Source organism: Aphelocoma coerulescens, unplaced genomic scaffold (genome assembly GCF_041296385.1).
Source record: "Aphelocoma coerulescens isolate FSJ_1873_10779 unplaced genomic scaffold, UR_Acoe_1.0 HiC_scaffold_280, whole genome shotgun sequence".
NCBI lineage: Eukaryota > Metazoa > Chordata > Aves > Passeriformes > Corvidae > Aphelocoma > Aphelocoma coerulescens.
In genome coordinates, this window is record NW_027183624.1 from 23201 (window position 1) to 44527 (window position 21327).

The window sequence follows — 21327 nt, forward strand, 5'->3', positions numbered from 1 at the left end:
GGCGTGGCTTCGTGAGGGGGGAGCCACACTCAAGATGGCGGCGGGCGGAAGGGGCGGGGCTTGGCGCCGCGCTCAAGATGGCGGCCACGGGTGAGGGCGGAAGTGGCGCCAGTGAGGGCGGAAGTGGCGCGCGCGCGGCCGGAAGTCGCCTCATGATGGGGGAGAAGAAGACGTCGGGTGAGGGGAGAGGGGCGAGAGGGGTCCCGGGGTTCTTTTGGGGGGGTCCCGGGGACGGTTCGGGGAGGTCCCCGGGGGTTCTGAGGGGGTTCTGCGGTCCCGGTGTCCCGGGAGAGTCCTGGGGTGCCGGAGGGTTCCCGGTTTGGGGGTGCCGGGGGGTCCCGAGCCCCTTTTGGGGCCTCCCGGTGTGGCTTTGAGGGGTCCCGGGGGGGTTCTGAGGGGTGCTGGGGTCTGTTGGGGGGGTTCTGAAGGGTCCTCTGGGGTGCCGGGGTCGGTTTGGGGGGTCCCGGGGAGTCCTGAGGGGTCTCGGTGCCCATTTTGGGAGTCCCGGGGTCGATTTGGGGGGTCCTGAGGGGTCTCAGTGCCCCTTTTGGGGGGTCCCGGGGGGTCCTGACCGGTCTCGGTGCCCATTTTGGGGGTCCTGAAGGGTCTCGGTGCCCATTTTGGGGAGTCCCGGGGTCGATTTGGGGGGTCCTGAGGGGTCTCAGGGCCCTTTTTGGGGGTCCCAGTGCCCTTTTTGAGGGGTCCTGGGGTCGCTTTGGGGGCTCCTGAGGGGTCTCGGTGCCCATTTTGGGGGTCCCGGGGGGTCCTGAGGGGTCTCAGTGCCCATTTTGGGAGTCCCGGGGTCGATTTGGGGGGTCCTGAGGGGTCTCAGTGCCCATTTTGGGGGTCCCGGGGAGTCCTGAGGGGTCTCGGTGCCCATTTTGGGAGTCCCGGGGTCGATTTGGGGGGTCCTGAGGGGTCTCAGTGCCCATTTTGGGGGGTCCCAGTGCCCTTTTTAGGGGGTCCCGCGGTCGATTTGGGGGCTCCTGAGGGGTCTCGGTGCCCATTTTGGGGGTCCCGGGGGGTCCTGAGGGGTCTCAGTGCCCATTTTGGGAGTCCCGGGGTCGATTTGGGGGGTCCTGAGGGGTCTCAGTGCCCATTTTGGGGGTCCCGGGGAGTCCTGAGGGGTCTCGGTGCCCATTTTGGGAGTCCCGGGGTCGATTTGGGGGGTCCTGAGGGGTCTCAGTGCCCATTTTGGGGGTCCCGGGGGGCCCTGAGGGGTCTCAGGGCCCATTTTGGGGGGTCCCGGGGTCAATTTGGGGGGTCCTGAGGGGTCTCAGTGCTCATTTTGGGGGGTCCCGGAGGGTCCTGAGGGGTCTCAGGGCCCATTTTGGGGGGTCCCGGGGGGTTCTGACCGGTCTCGGTGCCCATTTGGGGGGTCCAGAGGGGTCTCAGTGCCCATTTTGGGGGGTCCCGGGGTCGATTTGGGGGGTCCTGAGGGGTCTCAGTGCCCATTTTGGGGCGTCCCGGGGTCGATTTGGGGGGTCCTGAGGGGTCTCAGGGCCCATTTTGGGGCGTCCCGGGGTCGATTTGGGGGGTCCTGAGGGGTCTCAGTGCCCATTTTGGGGAGTCCCGGGGTCGATTTGGGGGGTCCTGAGGGGTCTCAGTGCCCATTTTGGGGAGTCCCGGAGGGTCCTGAGGGGTCTCAGGGCCCATTTTGGGGGGTCCCGGGGTCAATTTGGGGGGTCCTGAGGGGTCTCAGTGCTCATTTTGGGGAGTCCCGGAGGGTCCTGAGGGGTCTCAGGGCCCATTTTGGGGGGTCCCGGGGTCAATTTGGGGGGTCCTGAGGGGTCTCAGTGCTCATTTTGGGGGGTCCCGGAGGGTCCTGAGGGGTCTCAGGGCCCTTTTTGGGGGGTCCCGGGGGGTTCTGACCGGTCTCGGTGCCCATTTGGGGGGTCCAGAGGGGTCTCAGTGCCCATTTTGGGGGGTCCCGGGGTCGATTTGGGGGGTCCTGAGGGGTCTCAGGGCCCATTTTGGGGGGTCCCGGGGTCAATCTGGGGGGTCCTGAGGGGTCTCAGGGCCCATTTTGGGGGGTCCCGGGGGGTTCTGACCGGTCTCGGTGCCCATTTGGGGGGTCCAGAGGGGTCTCGGTGCCCATTTTGGGGGGTCCCGGGGTCGATTTGGGGGGTTCTGAGGGGTCTCAGTGCCCATTTTGGGGAGTCCCGGAGGGTCCTGAGGGGTCTCAGGGCCCATTTTGGGGGGTCCTGGGGTCGATTGTGGGGGTCCTGGTGAGTCCTGAGGGGTCTCAGTGCCCTTTTTGGGGGGTCCCGGGGTCAATTTGGGGGTCCCAGGGCGTCCTGAGGGGTCTCAGTGCCCATTTTGGGGCGTCCTGGGGGCCCCTGAGGGGTCTCAGGGCCCATTTTGGGGGGTCCTGGGGTCGATTTTGGGGGTCCTGTGGGGCCCTGAGGGGTCTCAGGGCCCATTTTGGGGACTCCCGGAGGGTCCTGAGGGGTCTCAGTGCCCATTTTGGGGGTCCCGGGGTCGATTTGGGGGGTCCTGAGGGGTCTCAGTGCCCATTTTGGGGGGTCCCGGGGTCGATTTGGGGGGTCCTGAGGGGTCTCAGTGCCCATTTTGGGGAGTCCCGGGGGGTCCTGGGGGTCTCTGGGGGGTGGGGGCAGGTCCTGGATGGGGCTCCGGGAGGGTCCCCGGTTTTTGGGGGATCCCCGGTTTTTGGGGGGGTTCCCCCATTCCTGAGGGGCTCCCCGGGGGTCTCAACGCCCCCTCCCCACCCCTCGGGACCCCTCGGAGCCTCCAGACGGGGTCGATCAGCACCGGCCGGGATTTTTGGGGGTCACCGGTTCTTTTTAGGGGGTTCCCATGGGGGGTCCCCGATTTTTTTGGGGGATCCCCCGTTTTTGGGGGGTTTCCCCCATTCCTGAGGGGCTCCCCGGGGGTCTCAATGCCCCCTCCCCACCCCAAGGGACCCCTCGGAGCCTCCAGATGGGGTCAATCAGCACCGGCCGGGATTTTTGGGGGTCACAGGTTCTTTTTAGGGGGTTCCCATGGGGGGTCCCCGATTTTTTTGGGGATCCCCGGTTTTTGGGGGGGTTCCCCCATTCCTGAGGGGCTCCCCGGGGGTCTCAACGCCCCCTCCCCACCCCTCGGGACCCCTCAGAGCCTCCCGGATGGGGTCAATCGGCACCGGGAGGGTCCCGATTTTTGGGGTCGCCGGTTCTTTTTAGGGGGTTCCCATGGGGGGTCCCCGAGTTTTTTGGGGGTCCCCGGTTTTTGGGGGGACTTCCCCCATTCCTGAGGGGCTCCCCAGGGGTCTCAACGCCCCCTCCCCACCCCTCGGGACCCTTCAGAGCCTCCGGACGGGGTCGATCGGCACCGGCCGGGATTTTTGGGGGTCGCCGCTCCTTGGGGCGATCCCCGGGTTTTTTGGGGGGTCCCCCTGACTCGCCCTCGCCCCGTGGCCAGCCCGGGTGCCCGAGGGGGCTCCTCGGAGGGTCCTGGACGGGGCCACGCGGCAGCGGCGGCTGCACCGGCAGCTCGAGGCGCTGGAGAACGACAACTTCGGCGACGACCCCCAGGCGGGGCTACCCCGGCCCGGGAAGCGGCTACCGCACTTCAGCGACACCGCCGAGACCGGTACGGGGGCTCTGGGGGTCCGGGGGGTCGGGAATGGGGGATTTGGGGGGTCCTGGGGGGTCCTGGGGGTCGGGAATGGGGGATTTGGGGGGTCCCGGGGGTCTCAGAGCCTCCCGCACTTCAGCGACACCGCCGAGACCGGTACCGGGGCTCTGGGGGTCCGGGGGGTCGGGAATGGGGGATTTGGGGGGTCCTGGGGGGTCCTGGGGGTCGGGAATGGGGGATTTGGGGGGTCCTGGGGGTCGGGAATGGGGGATTTGGGGGGTCCTGGGGGTTCTGGGGATCGGGAATGGGGGATTTGGGGGGTCCTGGGGGTCGGGAATGGGGGATTTGGGGGGTCCTGGGGATCGGGAATGGGGGATTTGGGGGGTCCTGGGGGTTCTGGGGATCAGGAATTGGGAATTTGGGGGGATTTTTGAGGGTTCTGGGGATCGGGAATGGGGGATTTGGGGGTTCTGGGGGTCCTGGGGGTCGGGAATGGGGGATTTGGGGGTCCTGGGGGATCGGGAATGGGGGATTTGGGGGTTCTGGGGATCGGGAATGGGGGATTTGGGGGGTCCCGGGGGTCTCAGAGCCTCCCGCACTTCAGCGACACCGCCGAGACCAGTACGGGGCTCTGGGGGTCCGGGGGGTCGGGAATGGGGGATTTGGGGGGTCCTGGGGGTTCGGGGGATCGGGAATGGGGGATTTGGGGGTCCTGGGGATCGGGAATGGGGGATTTGGGGGGGTTCTGGGGATCAGGAATGGGGGATTTGGGGGGTCCCGGGGGTCTCAGAGCCTCCCGTGCTTCAGCGACACCGCCGAGACCGGAACCGGGGCTCTGGGGGTTCGGGGGGATCGGGAATGGGGGATTTGGGGGGTCCTGGGGGTTCTGGGGATCGGGAATGGGGGATTTGGGGAGTCCTGGGGGTTCTGGGGATCAGGAATGGGGGATTTGGGGGGTCCTGGGGATCGGGAATGGGGGATTTGGGGGGTCCTGGGGGTTCTGGGGATCAGGAATGGGGAATTTGGGGGGATTTTTGGGGGTTCTGGGGATTGGGAATGGGGGATTTGGGGGTTCTGGCGGTCCTGGGGGTCGGGAATGGGGGATTTGGGGGGTCCCGGGGGTCTCAGAGCCTCCCGCACTTCAGCGACACCGCCGAGACCGGAACCGGGGCTCTGGGGGTTCGGGGGGATCGGGAATGGGGGATTTGGGGGGTCCTGGGGGTCCTGGGGGGTCGGGAATGGGGGATTTGGGGGGTCCTGGGGTGTCGGGAATGGGGGATTTGGGGTGTCCTGGGGGTTCTGGGGATCGGGAATGGGGGATTTGGGGGTTCTGGAGATCGGGAATGGGGGATTTGGGGGGTCCTGGGGGTTCTGGGGATCAGGAATGGGGGATTTGGGGGTCCTGGGGGTCGTCCTGAGGATCGGGAATGGGGGATTTGGGGGGTCCTGGGGGATCGGGAATGGGGGATTTGGGGGGTCCTGGGGGTTCTGGGGATCGGGAATGGGGGATTTGGGGGGTCCTGGGGGTTCTGGGGATCGGGAATGGGGGATTTGGGGGGGTTCTGGGGATCGGGAATGGGGGATTTGGGGGGGTCCTGGGGATCGGGAATGGGGGATTTGGGGGGTCCCGGGGGTCTCAGAGCCTCCCGCACTTCAGCGACACCGCCGAGACCGGAACCGGGGCTCTGGGGGGTCGGGAATGGGGGATTTGGGGGGTCCTGGGGATCGGGAATGGGGGATTTGGGGGTTCTGGGGGATCAGGAATGGGGGATTTGGGGGTTCTGGGGGTCCTGGGGATCGGGAATGGGGGATTTGGGGGTTCTGGGGGGGTTCTGGGGGTCCCAAGGTCAGGGGGGTCGGTTTTGGGGTCCCCCCGGGGGTCCCAGGGTGGTGGGGGTCGGTTTTGGGGTCCCCCCGGTGACTCTGGGGGGGGTCCCAGGGTGGTGGGGGTCGGTTTTGGGGTCCCCCCGGTGACTCTGGGGGGGTCCCAGGGAAGAAGAAGAAGAAGACGCGCGGGGATCACTTCAAGGTTCGCTTCCGGAAAAACTTCCAGGCGCTGCTGGAGGAGCAGGTGGGGCCGGGGGGGGGAATTTGGGGGGTCCTGGGGGGGATTTGGGGGGTCCTGGGGGGGATTTGGGGGCATTTCGGGTATTGGGGGGGAGAATTTGGGGGCAATTTGGGGTTTTGGGGGGGTCCTGGGGGAGAATTTGGAGGGGATTTTGGGGTTTTAGGAGGGTCCTGGAGGGAAATTTTGGGAGGATTTGGGGTTTAGGGGCGGATTTTTGGGGAAATTTGGGGTTTTGGAGGGTCCTGGGGGGGATTTGGGGGGATTTTGGGTTCCGGGGGGGAGAATTTGGGGGGGAATTTGGGGTTTTGGCGGGATCCTGGGGGGAAATTGGAGGGGATTTTGGGATTTGGGGGGGAAAATTTGGGGGGAATTTGGGGGGTGGGGGGTCCTGGGGGAAATTTTGGGGGGGGGGGGTTTGGGTTTGGGAGGAGAATTTGGGGGGGAATTTGGGGTTTTGGGGGGTCCTGGGAGGGAATTTGGAGGGGATTTGGGGGTTTGGGGAGGAAATTTGGGGGTTGGGGGGGATTTGGGAGGGGAATTTGGGATTTTAGTGGGTCCTGGGGGGAAATTTGGGGGGGTTCAGGTTTGGGGAGAGAATTTGGGGGATTTGGGGGTTTTGGGGGGTTCCTGGGGGAAAATTTGGGGAGGATTTGGAGGGATTTGGGATTTTGGGGTTCCTGGGGGGGAGAATTTGGGGGAGTTTGGGGTTTGGGAGGGAATTTGAGGGGAACTTTGATTTTGGGGCCGGATTTGGAGCTGGATTTTGCATTTTGAGGTGGATTTGGGGCTGAATTCTGGACTTGGAGTTGGATTTTGGGGCTGAATTTGGGGTCAGATTTGGGGCTGAATTCTGGGTTTTGAGCTGGATTTGGGGCTGGATTTTGCATTTTGAGGTGGATTTGGGGCTGAATTCTGGACTTTGAGTTGGATTTTGGGGCTGGATTTGGGGCTGGATTTTGCATTTGGGGCTGGATTTGGGGACTTTGGGTTGGATTTGGGGTTGGATTTTGGGTTGGATTTTGCATTTTGAGGTGGATTTGGGGCCGGATTTGGGGCTGAATTCTGGACTTGGAGTTGGATTTTGGGGCTGAATTTGGGGTCAGATTTGGGGCTGAATTCTGGGTTTTGAGCTAGATTTGGGGTTGAATTCTGGACTTTGGGATGGATTTTGAGATGGATTTGGGGTTGGATTTTGGGCTGGATTTGGGGCCGGATTTTGCATTTTGAGGTGGATTTGGGGCTGAATTCTGGACTTTGGGCTGGATTTGGGGCTGGATTTTGCATTTTGAGGTGGATTTGGGGCCGGATTTGGGGCTGAATTCTGGACTTTGGGCTGGATTTGGGGCTGGATTTGGGGTCGGATTTTGCATTTTGGGCTGGATTTGGGGCCGGATTTAGGGCTGAATTCTGGACTTTGAGCTGGATTTGGGGTTAGATTTTGGGCTGGATTTGGGGTCAGATTTGGGACTGAATTCTGGGTTTTGCGCTGGATTTGGGGCTGGATTTGGGGTTATATTTTGGACTGGATTTGGGGTCAGTTTTGGGGCTGAATTCTGGCTTTTCAGGTGGATTTGGGGCCAGATTTTGGGGCTGAATTCTGGGTTTTGCACTGGATTTGGGGCTGGATTTGGGGTCAGATTTTGAGCTGGATTTGGGGCTGGATTTGGGGTTAGATTTTGGGCTGGATTTGGGGTCAGTTTTGGGGCTGAATTCTGGGCTTTTGGGGCCGGATCCGTGCCCCTGAACCCCGGAACCCCAAATCCTGCAGAACCTGAGCGCGGCCGAGGGCCCCAACTACGTCTCGGCCGGCGCGGCCCCGTCCCGGCTGCCGCAGCGCCACTTCTGCGCCGTCTGCGGCTTCCCCTCGGGCTACACCTGCGTCACCTGCGGGGCCAGGTACTGCTGCACCCGCTGCCTGGGCACCCACCAGGACACCAGGTACGGAACGGGGCAAAAACGGGGGAAAACGGGCAAAAAACGGGGAAAAACGGGGAAAACGGGGAAAAAAACGGGGAAAAACGGGGAAAAAAACGGGCAAAAAATGGAGAGGAAGGGGTTCTGTGGGATCGGGGCCATTCCTGCGTCACCTGCGGGGCCAGGGACGGCTGCACCCCCTGCCTGGGCACCCAGCAGGACACCAGGTACGGAACGGGGCAAAAACGGGAGAAAACGGGCGAAAAACGGGGAAAAATGGGGAAAAAAATGGGGAAAATGGAGAGGAATGGGTTCTGTAGGACCCTGCGTCACCTGCGGGGCCAGGTACTGCTGCACCCGCTGCCTGGGCACCCAGCAGGGCACCAGGTACGGAACGGGGCAAAACCGGGGGAAAACGGGCAAAAAATGGGGAAAAACGGGGAAAAATGGGAAAAACGGGAAAAAATGGGGAAAAAACGGGAAAAAACGGGCAAAATGGAGAGGAAGGGGTTCTGTAGGACCCTGCGTCACCTGCGGGGCCAGGGACGGCTGCACCCGCTGCCTGGGCACCCAGCAGGGCAGCAGGTACGGAACGGGGCAAAAACGGGGGAAAACAGGCAAAAAACGGGGGAAAAACGGGGAAAAAAATGGGGAAAATGGAGAGGAATGGGTTCTGTGGGATCGGGGCCATTCCTGCATCACCTGCGGGGCCAGGGACGGCTGCACCCCCTGCCTGGGCACCCAGCAGGGCAGCAGGTACGGAACGGGGCAAAAACGGGGGAAAACGGGCGAAAAACAGGGAAAAAAACGGGCGAAAAATAGGGAAAAACGGGGAAAAAATGGGGAAAAACAGGCAAAAAATGGGGAAAAACGGGCAAAAATGGGGGCAAAACAGGGAAAAACAGGCAAAAAATGGGGAAAACGGGCAAAAACGGGGGGAAAATGGGCAAAAATGGGGGGAAAATGGGGAAAAACAGGGAAAAAAACGGGGAAAATGGAGAGGAAGGGGTTCTGTGGGACCCTGCGTCACCTGCGGGGTCAGGGACGGCTGCACCCCCTGCCTGGGCACCCAGCAGGGCAGCAGGTACGGAACGGGGCAAAAACGGGGGAAAACGGGCAAAAATGGGGAAAAATGGGGAAAAATGGGGGAAAATGGAGAAAAACGGGGAAAAACGGGCAAAAAATGGGGAAAAATGGGGGAAAATGGGGAAAAACGGGGGGAAAAACGGGGAAAAAAACGGGCAAAAAATAGGGGAAAAAATGGGGGAAAATGGCAGAAAAAAGGGGAGAATGGGGGGGAAAAACCAGGAGAAAAATGGAGGGAAGATGAGAAAAAATGGGGAAAATGGAAAAAATGCAGAAAAAATGGAGAAAATGGGAAAAAATGCAGAAAATAGGAAAACATTCAGAAAAAAATGGGGAAAATGGAAATAAAAGGGGAGAAATGGGAAAAACACAGAAAATAGGAAAAAAAGCGGAAAAAACAGTGAAAATTGATAAAAATTCAGAATAAATGGGGGGAAAATGGGGGAAATGGGAAAAATGGGGGAAAGGGGAAAAAAATAAGGAAAATGGGAAAAAACGGGGGAAATGGAAAAAAAGGCAGGAAAAAAATGGGGATAATTGAAAAAAATGCAGAATAAATGGGAAAAATGGGGGAAAATGGGGAAAAACGGGGAAAAACGGGGGAAATGGGAAAAAATGGGGAAAAAACAGGGAAAAATGAGGCGAAAACGGGAAAAAATGGGGGGGAAAAATCGGGGGAAAACCCAGGAGAAAAATGGGGGGAAAGCGAGAAAAAACAGAGAAAAATGGGCAAAAATGGGGCAAAAATGGGGAAAATGGAAAAAAATGCAGAAAATAGGAAAAAAATGCAGGAAAAAAGAGGAAAATGAGAAAAAGTGGGGGAAAAAAGGGAAAAAATGGGGAAAAATTGTAAAAAATGGGGAAAGTAGGAAAAAAGGTAAGTGTAACAGGGAAAAAACTGAGAAAATGGGAAAAAATGGGGGGAAATGGGCAAAAATGGGGGGAAATGGGGAAAAAGGGGGAAAAGAAGGGGAAAATAGGAAAAAAGGCAGGAAAAAATGGGGAAAAAGGGGGAAAATAGAAAAATTGCAGAATAAATGGGAAAAAATGGGGGGAAATGGGGAAAAAATGGGGAAAAAGAGAAAAATAGGAAAAAAGGCAGGAAAAATGGAGAAAAATGGGGAAAGTGGAAAAAAATGGGAAAAAACGGGGGAAAGGGAAAGAAGTGCAGGAACAAATAGGAAAAAATGGGGAAAACGGGAAAAAATGGGGAAAATGGAAAAAAATGGGGGAAGTAGGAAAAAGGCAAGATAAATAGGAAAACTGGGAAAAAGTGCAGGAAAAAATGGGGAAAAATGGGGAAATGCGAAAAAGTGCAGGAAAAAATGGGGAAAATGGGAAAAACTTGGGAAAATGGGAAAAAAATGGGAAAAAATGGGTAAAAAAGGTGGAAAAAGGGAAAAGATGGGGAAACCCCAGGGAAGGGGTGCTGAGAGGGGTGAGAGCGGCCACTGGGACCACCCCGTTCCTTGGGGGGTGGGGTCACACCCCGCTGACCCCCCCCACCCTCCCTCGCAGGTGCCTGAAGTGGACGGTGTGACCCCTCCCCCCATCATGGCTGCCGTGACCACGCCCACAATGCCGTTGTTGTCGTGATTCCACCCCAAAATGGCCACGCCCTGTTGTGACCCCACCCCACGATGGTGGCCATGGCCCCGCCCCCAAGATGGCCGCCATAGCCCCGCCCCCTATATGGCCGCCATATCCCCACCCCCAAGATGGCCACCATAGCCCCAGCCCCAAGATGGCTGCCATGGGCCCAGCCCCAAGATGGCCGCCATTGCCCCACCCCCACAATGGCCACCATAACCCCACCCCAATATGGCTGCCATGACCCCAGCCCCAAGATGGCTGCCATGGGCCCAGCCCCAAGATGGCCGCCATTGCCCCACCGCCACAATGGCCACCATAACCCCACCCCAATATGACTGCCATGACCCCAGCCCCAAGATGGCTGCCATGGGCCCAGCCCCAAGATGGCTGCCATGGGCCCAGCCCCAAGATGGCCGCCATTGCCCCACCCCCATAATGGCCACCATAGCCCCACCCCAGTATGGCTGCCATGGCCCCACCCCCAACTTGGCCACCATAGCCCAGCCCCAAGATGGCTTCCATAGCCCCACTCCCACAATGGCCGTCATAGCCCTGCCCAATATGGCTGCCACGGCCCCACCCTCAAGATGGCGGCCATGGCCCCGCCCCAATATGGCCACCATAGCACCGCCTCAAGATGGCCGCCATGGCTCTGATCCCAAGATGGCTGTCATGCTCCCACCCCCAAGATGGCCACCGTGGCCCCACCCCTAAGATGGCCACTGTAGCCGTGCTCCAAGATGGTGCCCATAGCCCCACCCCCAAGATGGCTGCCATTGCCCCACCGCCACAATGGCCACCATAGCCCCACCCCAAGATGGCGGCCATGGCCCCACCCCCAAATTGGCCACCATAGCCCAGCCCCAAGATGGCTGCCATTGCCCCACCCCCCCATGGCCATCATAGCCCCACCCCAATATGGCTGCCATGGCCCCGCCCCCAAGATGGCTGCCATGGCCCTGGCCCCAAGATGGTGCCCATAGCCCCACCCCCAAGATGGCCGCCATAGCCCCACCACCCCCATGGCCATCATAGCCCCACCCCAATATGGCTGCCACGGCCCCACCCTCAAGATGGCGGCCATGGCCCCGCCCCAATATGGCCACCATAGCACCGCCTCAAGATGGCCGCCATGGCTCTGATCCCAAGATGGCTGTCATGCTCCCACCCCCAAGATGGCCACCATGGCCCCACCCCTAAGAAGGCCACCGTAGCCGTGCCCCAAGATGGTGCCCATAGCCCCACCCCCAAGATGGCCGCCATTGCCCCACCGCCACAATGGCCACCATAGCCCCACCCCAAGATGGCTGCCATGGCCCCACCCCCAAATTGGCCACCATAGCCCAGCCCCAAGATGGCTGCCATTGCCCCACCCCCACAATGGCAACCATAGCCCCACCCCAATATGGCTGCCACGGCCCCACCCTCAAGATGGCGGCCATGGCCCCGCCCCAATATGGCCACCATAGCCCCACCCCCAAGATGGCCGCCATTGCCCACCCCCCCACAATGGCCATCATAGCCCCACCCCCAATATGGCTGCCATGGCCCCACCCCCAAGATGGCCACCATGGCCTCACCCCCAAGATGGCCACTATGGCCCCACCCCTAAGATGGCCACAATAGCCCCACCCCCAAGATGGCCACCGTGGCCCCACCCCTCAGATGGCCACTGTAGCCGTGCTCCAAGATGGTGCCCGTAGCCCCACCCCCAAGATGGCCGCCATAGCCCCACCCCTAAGATGGCCACCGTAACCATGCCCCAAGATGGTGCCCATAGCCCCACCCCCAAGATGGCCACCATGGCCCCACCCCTAAGATGGCCACCGTAACCATGCCCCAAGATGGTGCCCATAGCCCCACCCCCAAGATGGCCGCCATAGCCCCACCGCCCCCATGGCCATCATAGCCCCACCCCAGTATGGCTGCCATGGCCCCACCCTCAAGATGGCGGCCATGGCCCCGCCCCAATATGGCCACCATAGCACCGCCTCAAGATGGCCGCCATGGCTCTGATCCCAAGATGGCTGTCATGCTCCCACCCCCAAGATGGCCACGATGGCCCCACCCCTAAGATGGCCACCGTAGCCGTGCCCCAAGATGGTGCCCATAGCCCCACCCCCAAGATGGCCGCCATATCCCCGCCCCCAAGATGGCCACCATAGCCCCACCCCAAGATGGCTGCCATGACCCCAGCCCCAAGATGGCTGCCATGGGCCCAGCCCCAAGATGGCTGCCATGGGCCCAGCCCCAAGATGGCCGCCATAGCCCCACCCCAAGATGGCTGCCATGACCCCAGCCCCAAGATGGCTGCCATGGGCCCAGCCCCAAGATGGCCGCCATAGCCCCACCCCCACAATGGCCACCATAGCCCCACCCCAATATGGCGGCCATGGCCCCACGCCCAAATTTGCCACCATAGCCCAGCCCCAAGATGGCTGCCATTGCCCCACCCCCACAATGGCCGTCATAGCCCTGCCCAATATGGCTGCCATGGCCCCACCCTCAAGATGGCGGCCATGGCCCCGCCCCAATATGGCCACCATAGCCCCACCCCCAAGATGGCCGCCATTGCCCCACCCCCCCACAATGGCCATCATAGCCCCATCCCAATATGGCTGCCATGGCCCCACCCCCACAATGGCCACCATAGCCCCACCCCAAGATGGCGGCCATGCTCCCACCCCCAAGATGGCTGCCATGGCTCCTCCCCAAGATGGCGGCCATGCTCCCACCCCCGGAATGGCAGCCATGGCTCTGCCCCCAAGATGGCCACCGTAGCCCCATCCCAATATGGCCACCATACCCCTGCCCCCAAGATGGTGCCCATAGCCCCGCCCCCTATATGGCCACCATATCCCCACCCCCAAGATGGCCGCCATATCCCCGCCCCCAAGATGGCCGCCATGGCCACATCCCAACATGGCCGCCATAGCCCCACCCCAACATGGCTGCCGTGGCCTCATCCCCCAATATGGCGGCTGCCGCGTCCCTTTGAACCAAATTCCCGTTTTTTCCTACCAAAATCTTTGGGATCGAATTTATTGGGGGCTCTACGGGGGTGGGGGAGGGGCGGAGGGAGGGGGCGGGGCCTCGGGAATGGGGGAAAAAGGGAAAAATCCAGGAAGAAACCGAGCCGGAACACAAACGCCGCGCGCTGGCCCTTTAAGAGCGGAGCTGCGCCGCCATTGGCTGGCGCTGCTGGGCCAAGATGGCCGCCCTGGGCTCTGATTGGACAAACATCCCCTGAGAGCCGGGCTCCTATTGGCTGCCGGGGGCCCCGCCCCGGATCAAACCACGCCCCCGATCAAGCCCCGCCCCCTTTTGAGCCAAGCCCCGCCCCCTCCCGCTCAAACCACGCCCCTTAAAGGGACAGGCCCCGCCCCCTTTGCCCCCTTGTCTCTCCCAGGCTCCGCCTCCTGTGACGTCAGCAGGGCGGGGTCCCTCGGCAGCCAATCACCGCTGGCTCCGCCCCTCGGGGGGGGCGGGGCGAGGCCGCCTTCAGCTGTGGGGATAATGAGATGCAAATGAGCTGGGGAGGGGACAGATCAATTATGGGGGGTGTGGCCAGGTGGGGGCGGGGCTCGCATGGAGGGCGTGTCCTACCTGTGGGCGGGGCTTATCCCACCCTGTGGGCGTGTCCTACCTGTGGGCGGGGCTTATCCCACCCTGTGGGCGTGTCCTAAATGGGGTGGGGCTTATCCCACCCTGTGGGCGTGTCCTACCTGCGGGCGGGGCTTATCCCACCCTGTGGGCGTGTCCTAAATGGGGCGTGGCTTATCCCACCCTGTGGGCGTGTCCTAAATGGGGCGTGGCTTATCCCACCCTGTGGGCGTGTCCTACCTGTGGGCGGGGCTTATCCCACCCGCTGGGTGTGTCCTACCTGTGGGCGGGGCTTATCCCATCCCCGTGGGTGGGGCTTATCCCACCTGGTGGGCGTGGCCTCCTCACCTGCTGGGCGTGGCTTATCCCACCCTGTGGGCGGGGCTTATCCCACCCTGTGGGCGTGTCCTACCTGTGGGCGGAGCTTATCCCACCCTTTGGGCGGGGCTTATCCCACCCTGGGTGGGCGGTGCTTATCCCACCCTGGGTGGGCGTGTCCTACCTGTGGGCGGGGCTTGTCCCACCCTGTGGGCGTGTCCTGTCTGTGGGCGGGGCTTATCCCACCCTGTGGGCGGGGCTTATCCTACCTGGTGGGTGTGTCCTACCTGTGGGTGGGGCTTATCCCACCCTGTGGGTGGGGCTTATCCCACCCTGTGGGCGTGGCCTCCTCACCTGCTGGGCGGGGCTTATCCCACCCTGTGGGCGTGTCCTGCCTGTGGGCGGGGCTTATCCCACCCTGTGGGCGTGTCCTACCTGTGGGTGTGGCTTATCCCACCTGGTGGGCGTGTCCTACCTGTGGGCGGGGCTTATCCCACCCTGTGGGCGGGGCTTGTCCCACCCTGTGGGCGTGTCCTGTCTGTGGGCGTGGCTTATCCCACCCTGTGGGCGTGTCCTGCCTGTGGGCGGGGCTTATCCCACCTGTGGGCGGGGCTTATCCCACCTGTGGGCGTGTCCTACCTGTGGGCAGGGCTTGTCCCATGCTATGGGTGTGGCTTATCCCACCCTGTGGGCGGGGCTTATCCCACCCTGTGGGCGTGTCCTACCTGTGGGCGGGGCTTATCCCACCCTTTGGGCGTGTCCTACCTGTGGGCGGGGCTTATCCCATCCTGTGGGCGTGTCCTACCTGTGGGCGGGGCTTATCCCACCTGTGGGCGTGTCCTACCTGTGGGCGGGGCTTATCCCACCCTGTGGGCGGGGCTTATCCCACCTGTGGGCGTGTCCTACCTGTGGGCGGGCCTTATCCCACCCGGTGGGCGGGGCTTATCCCACCCTGTGGGCGGGGCTTATCCCACCCGGTGGGCGTGGCCTCCTCACCTGCTGGGCGGGGCTTATCCCATCCTGTGGGCGGGGCTTATCCCACCAGGTGGGCGTGGCCTCCTCACCTGCTGGGCGGGGCTATTTCAGCACCTGCCCCGGCCGCGCCTTCTCGAGCTTCCGCCGCCGCTCGGCCGGGATCTCGTCCAGGCTGATGCCGTGGTTGCTGGCCCTGGGGGGGGCGTTTTGGGGCCATTTCGGGGCTTTTTGGGGCTCGGGAAGGTTTTTTTTTAATTTTGGGGGGATTTTTGGGGGATTTTTGGAGGGATTTTTGGGGGATTTTTGGGGGATTTTTGGGGTTTTTGCGGGTGGAGTTTTACAGGGGGGTCCCGCCCCTCCCCCCATTGCCCCTCCCCCTCCTCCCACCCCACCCTCGGGAGCTCCGCTGCCGCCCCTCCCCCATCCACGGACCCCTCCCCCCCCCAAATCCCAATTTGCGCCCCCCCCATGAACCAGAGACCCCCCAGTGACCCCTCCCCCCCCAAAATTCCAAAGGGACCCACCCCAAAAATTCCCGAGGACGCCTCCCCCCTCAAAACCCTCCCCCTCCTCCCCCAAAAAATCCCAGTGACCTCCCAGGACCCCTTCCCAAATCCCAGTGACCCCCAGGGGACCCCAGACCGCCAAAACCACCCCCTGACCCCATAACCGCCCCCTCACCCCATAACCGCCCCATGACCCCATAACCGCCCCCATGACACCATAACCGCCCCCATAACCGCCCCCTCACCCCATAACCGCCCCCTGCCCCATAACCGCCCCCATGACCCCATAACCGCCCCCCTGACCCCATAACAGCCCCCTCACCCCATAACCGCTCCCCTCACCCCATAACCACCCCCTGACCCCAAAACCACCCCCTGACCCCAAAACCGCCACCTCCACCCCATAACTGCCCCCATGACCCCATAACCATCCCATGACCCCATAACCGCCCCCTCACCCCATAACCGCCCGCTCGCCCCATAACCGCCTCCTCACCCCATAACCGCCCTCATGACCCCATAACTGCCCCCCCACCCCATAACGGCCCCCCCGGCTCCATAACTGCCCCCATGACCCCATAACCGCCCCTTGACCCCATAACCGCCCCCTCACCCCATAACCGCCCCCTGACCCCAAAACCGCCACCTCCACCCCATAACTGCCCCCATGACCCCATAACCGCCCCCTGACCCCATAACCGCCCCATGACCCCAAAACTGCCCCCATGACCCCATAACCGCCCCCTGACCCCATAACCGCCCCCTGACCCCATAACAGCCCCCTGGCCCTACAACCGCCACCTGACCCCATAACCACCCCCTGGCCCCATAACCACCCCCCTGACCCCATAACAGCCCCCTCACCCCATAACCGCCTCTGTGACCCCATAACCGCTCCCCTCACCCCAAAACCACCCCCTGACCCCAAAACCGCCACCTCTACCCCATAACCGCCCCCATGAACCCATAACCATCCCATGACCCCATAACTGCCCCCTCACCCCATAACCACCCCCTCGCCCCATAACCGCCTCCTCACCACATAACCGCCCTCATGACCCCATAACTGCCCCCCCACCCCATAACGGCCCCCCCGGCCCCATAACCGCCCCCATGACCCCATAACCGCCCCCTCACCCCATAACCGCCCTCATGACCCCATAACCGCCCCCATAACCGCCCCCTCACCCCATAACCGCCCCCTGCCCCATAACCGCCCCCATGACCCCATAACCACCCCCCTGACCCCATAACAGCCCCCTCACCCCATAACCGCCCCCTGCCCCATAACCGCCCCCCTGACCCCATAACCACCCCCTGACCCCAAAACCACCCCCTGACCCCAAAACCGCCACCTCCACCCCATAACTGCCCCCATGACCCCATAACCGCCCCCCTGACCCCATAACCATCCCATGACCCCATAACCGCCCCCCTCACCCCATAACGGCCCCCCCGGCCCCATAACCACCCCCTCACCCCATAACCGCCCCCTCACCCCATAACCACCCCCATGACCCCATAACCGCCCCCTCACCCCATAACCACCCCCATGACCCCATAACCGCCCCCTGACCCCATAACCACCCCCATGACCCCATAACCGCCCCCTGACCCCATAACCACCCCCATGACCCCATAACCGCCCCCTGACCCCATAACCACCCCCATGACCCCATAACTGCCCCCTGACCCCATAACCACCCCCATGACCCCATAACCGCCCCCTGACCCCATAACCGCCCCATGACCCCAAAACTGCCCCCATGACCCCATAACCGCCCCCCTGACCCCATAACCACCCCCTGACCCCATAACCACCCCTCATGACCCCATAACCACCCCCCTGGCCCTACAACCGCCCCACTCACCCCGGCAGGAGGTCGGGGGGGGTGGGGATGGGTTTGGTGAACCCCTCGCGCCCCACGAGCCAATAGGTGTCCTCCACACCCTTCCCCTGTGGGGTGGGGCAGGTATGGGGTCAGTTGTGGGGCAGGTATGGGGTCAGTATGGGGGCAGGTATGGGGCAGGTATGGGGTCAGTATGGGGGCAGTATGGGGTCAGGTATGGGGTCAGGAGGAACAGCCACTCTGTGTCCTCCACACCCTTCCCCTGTGCGGTGGGGCAGGTATGGGGTCAGTTATGGGGCAGGTATGGGGTCAGTATGGGGTCAGTTATGGGGCAGGTATGGGGTCAGTATGGGGCCAGTTATGGGGCAGGTATGGGGTCAGTTATGGGGTCAGGTATGGGGGCAGTTATGGGGCAGGTATGGGGTCAGTATGGGGTCAGTATGGGGTCAGGTATGGGGGCAGTTATGGGGCAGGTATGGGGTCAGTATGGGGTCAGGTATGGGGCAGGTATGGGGCAGGTATGGGGGCAGGTATGGGGCAGGTATGGGGTCAGTATGGGGTCAGTTATGGGGTCAGTATGGGGCAGTTATGGGGTCAGTTATGGGGCAGGTATGGGGTCAGTATGGGGTCAGTTATGGGGTCAGTATGGGGCAGTTATGGGGTCAGTTATGGGGCAGGTATGGGGTCAGTATGGGGTCAGTTATGGGGTCAGTATGGGGCAGTTATGGGGTCAGTTATGGGGCAGTTATGGGGCAGGTATGGGGTCAGTATGGGGTCAGTTATGGGGCAGGTATGGGGTCAGTTATGGGGTCAGTATGGGGCAGTTATGGGGTCAGTTATGGGGCAGGTATGGGGTCAGTTATGGGGCAGGTATGGGGTCGTTATGGGGTCAGTATGGGGGCAGTTATGGGGCAGGTATGGGGTCGTTATGGGGGCAGTTATGGGGCAGGTATGGGGTCGTTATGGGGTCAGTATGGGGTCAGTATGGGGTCAGTTATGGGGTCAGGAGGAACAGCCACTCTGTGTCCTCCACACCCTTCCCCTGTGGGGTGGGGCAGGTATGGGGTCAGTTATGGGGCAGGTATGGGGTCGTTATGGGGTCAGTATGGGGGCAGTTATGGGGCAGGTATGGGGTCAGTTATGGGGCAGGTATGGGGTCAGTATGGGGCAGTTATGGGGCAGGTATGGAGTCAGGTATGGGGCAGTTATGGGGTCAGGTATGGGGTCAGTTATGGGGTCAGTATGGGGTCAGTTATGGGGCAGGTATGGGGTCAGTATGGGGGCAGTTATGGGGCAGGTATGGGGTCGTTATGGGGTCAGTATGGGGGCAGTTATGGGGTCAGTATGGGGTCAGTTATGGGGCAGGTATGGGGTCAGTATGGGGGCAGTTATGGGGCAGGTATGGGGTCGTTATGGAGTCAGGTATGGGGCAGTTATGGGGTCAGGTATGGGGTCAGTTATGGGGTCAGTATGGGGTCAGTTATGGGGCAGGTATGGGGTCAGTTATGGGGTCAGTTATGGGGCAGGTATGGGGTCGTTATGGGGTCAGTATGGGGGCAGTTATGGGGCAGGTATGGGGTCAGTATGGGGTCAGTATGGGGCAGTTATGGGGTCAGTTTTGGGTCAGTTATGGGGCAGGTATGGGGTCAGGTATGGGGTCAGTATGGGGTCAGTTATGCGGTCAGTTTTGGGGCAGTTATGGGGTCAGGTATGGGGCAGTTATGGGGTCAGTATGGGGTCAGTATGGGGTCAGTTATGGGGCAGGTATGGGGTCAGGTATGGGGTCAGTATGGGGTCAGTTATGGGGTCAGTTTTGGGGCAGGTATGGGGTCAGTTATGGGGCAGGTATGGGGCAGGTATGGGGTCAGTATGGGGTCAGTATGGGGCAGGTATGGGGCAGGTATGGGGTCAGTTATGGGTCAGTTTTGGGGTCAGTTATGGGGCAGGTATGGGGCAGGTATGGGTCAGTTATGGGGTCAGGTATGGGTCAGTTATGGGGTCAGTATGGGGTCAGTATGGGGTCAGTTATGGGGCAGGTATGGGGTCAGTATGGGGTCAGTTATGGGGCAGGTATGGGGTCGTTATGGGGTCAGTATGGGGTCAGTTATGGGGTCAGGAGGAACAGCCACTCTGTCCTCCACACCCTTCCCCTGTGCGGTGGGGCAGGTATGGGGTCAGTTATGGGGCAGGTATGGGGTCGTTATGGGGTCAGTATGGGGGCAGTTATGGGGCAGGTATGGGGTCAGTATGGGGGCAGGTATGGGGCAGGTATGGGGCAGGTATGGGGGCAGTTATGGGGCAGGTATGGGGTCAGTATGGGGGCAGGTATGGGGCAGGTATGGGGCAGGTATGGGGGCAGGTATGGGGCAGGAATGGGGTCAGTATGGGGCAGGTATGGGGTCAGTTATGGGGTCAGGTATGGGGTCAGGTATGGGGTCAGTTATGGGGCAGGTATGGGGTCGTTATGGGGTCAGTATGGGGCAGGTATGGGGTCAGTTATGGGGTCAGTATGGGGTCAGTTATGGGGCAGGTATGGGGTCAGTTATGGGGTCAGGTATGGGGTCAGGTATGGGGCAGGTATGGGGTCAGTTACGGGGTCAGTATGGGGTCAGTATGGGGCAGTTATGGGGTCAGGTATGGGGTCAGTTATGGGGCAGGTATGGGGCAGTTATGGGGCAGCTATGGGGTCAGTATGGGGTCAGTATGGGGTCAGTTATGGGGCAGGTATGGCGTCGGGGTCAGTTTTGGGGGCAGTTATGGGGTCCTGGGGGCATTTGGGGGGCAGTTATGGGTTCTAAGTTTGCTGGGCTTTGGGGGTGGTTTTGGGGTGGGTTTGAGGGTTTGGGGTGGGTTTTGGGGGGTTTGGGGTGGGTTTGAGGGGTTTGGGGTGGGTTTGGGGGATTTGGGGTGGGTTTGGGGGGGTTTGGGGTGGGTTTGAGGGGTTTGGGGTGGGTTTGAGGGTTTGGGGTGGGTTTGAGGGGTTTTGGGGTGGGTTTGAGGGGTTTTGGGGTGGTTTTGAGGGGTTTGGGGTGGGTTTGAGGGGGTTTGGGGTGGGTTTGGGGGGTTTGGGGTGGTTTTGGGGGGTTTTGGGGTGGGTTTGAGGGGGTTTGGGGTGGTTTTGGGGGGTTTGGGGTGGGTTTGAGGGTTTGGGGTGGGTTTGGGGGGGTTTGGGGTGGGTTTGAGGGGTTTGGGGTGGGTTTGAGGGGTTTGGGGTGGGTTTGAGGGTTTTGGGGTGGGTTTGAGGGTTTGGGGTGGGTTTGAGGGGTTTTGGGGTGGTTTTGAGGGGTTTGGGGTGGGTTTGAGGGGTTTTGGGGTGGGTTTGAGGGGTTTGGGGTGGGTTTGAGGGTTTGGGGTGGGTTTGAGGGGTTTGGGGTGGGTTTGAGGGGGTTTGGGGTGGTTTTGGGGGGTTTGGGGTGGGTTTGAGGGTTTGGGGTGGGTTTGAGGGGTTTTGGGGTGCGTTTGAGGGGTTTTGGGGTGGGTGTGAGGGGTTTGGGGTGGGTTTGAGGGGTTTTGGGGTGGGTTTGGGGGGGTTTGGGGTGGGTTTGAGGGATTTGGGGTGGTTTTGAGGGGTTTGGGGTGGTTTTGAGGGGTTTTGGGGTGGTTTTGAGGGGTTTGGGGTGGTTTTGAGGGGTTTTGGGGTGGGTTTGAGGGGGTTGGGGTGGGTTTGGGGGGTTTGGGGTGGTTTTGAGGGGTTTTGGGGTGGGTTTGAGGGATTTGGGGTGGGTTTGAGGGGGTTTGGGGTGGGTTTGAGGGGGTTTGGGGTGGTTTTGAGGGGGTTTGGGGTGGTTTTGAGGGGTTTTGGGGTGGGTTTGAGGGGTTTGGGGTGGGTTTGGGGGGT

At 61.5% G+C, this 21327-nt stretch overlaps 2 protein-coding genes across 2 annotated transcripts in view; one reads left to right on the forward strand and one right to left on the reverse strand.

Annotated features, from left to right (window-relative positions):
* Positions 1-143: 143 nt before the first annotated feature.
* LOC138101397 (zinc finger HIT domain-containing protein 1-like) lies at positions 144-10322 on the forward strand. Its single transcript, XM_068999201.1, has 5 exons — positions 144-177; positions 3421-3591; positions 5568-5647; positions 7413-7582; positions 10163-10322. The coding sequence occupies exons 1-5, from the start codon at positions 153-155 to the stop codon at positions 10182-10184; spliced, it is 468 nt and encodes a 155-aa protein (XP_068855302.1). The 5' UTR covers positions 144-152; the 3' UTR covers positions 10185-10322.
* A 4913-nt stretch (positions 10323-15235) lies between these two features.
* The window catches only part of LOC138101400 (retinal guanylyl cyclase 1-like), a 31748-nt gene continuing 25656 nt past the window's right edge, over positions 15236-21327 (reverse strand). The window contains exons 19-20 of the mRNA XM_068999204.1: positions 17511-17596; positions 15236-15326 (exon numbers count right to left, since the gene is read on the reverse strand). Coding sequence (XP_068855305.1) covers positions 15236-15326; positions 17511-17596 — 177 coding nt within the window. The remainder of the gene's footprint in view (positions 15327-17510; positions 17597-21327) is intronic.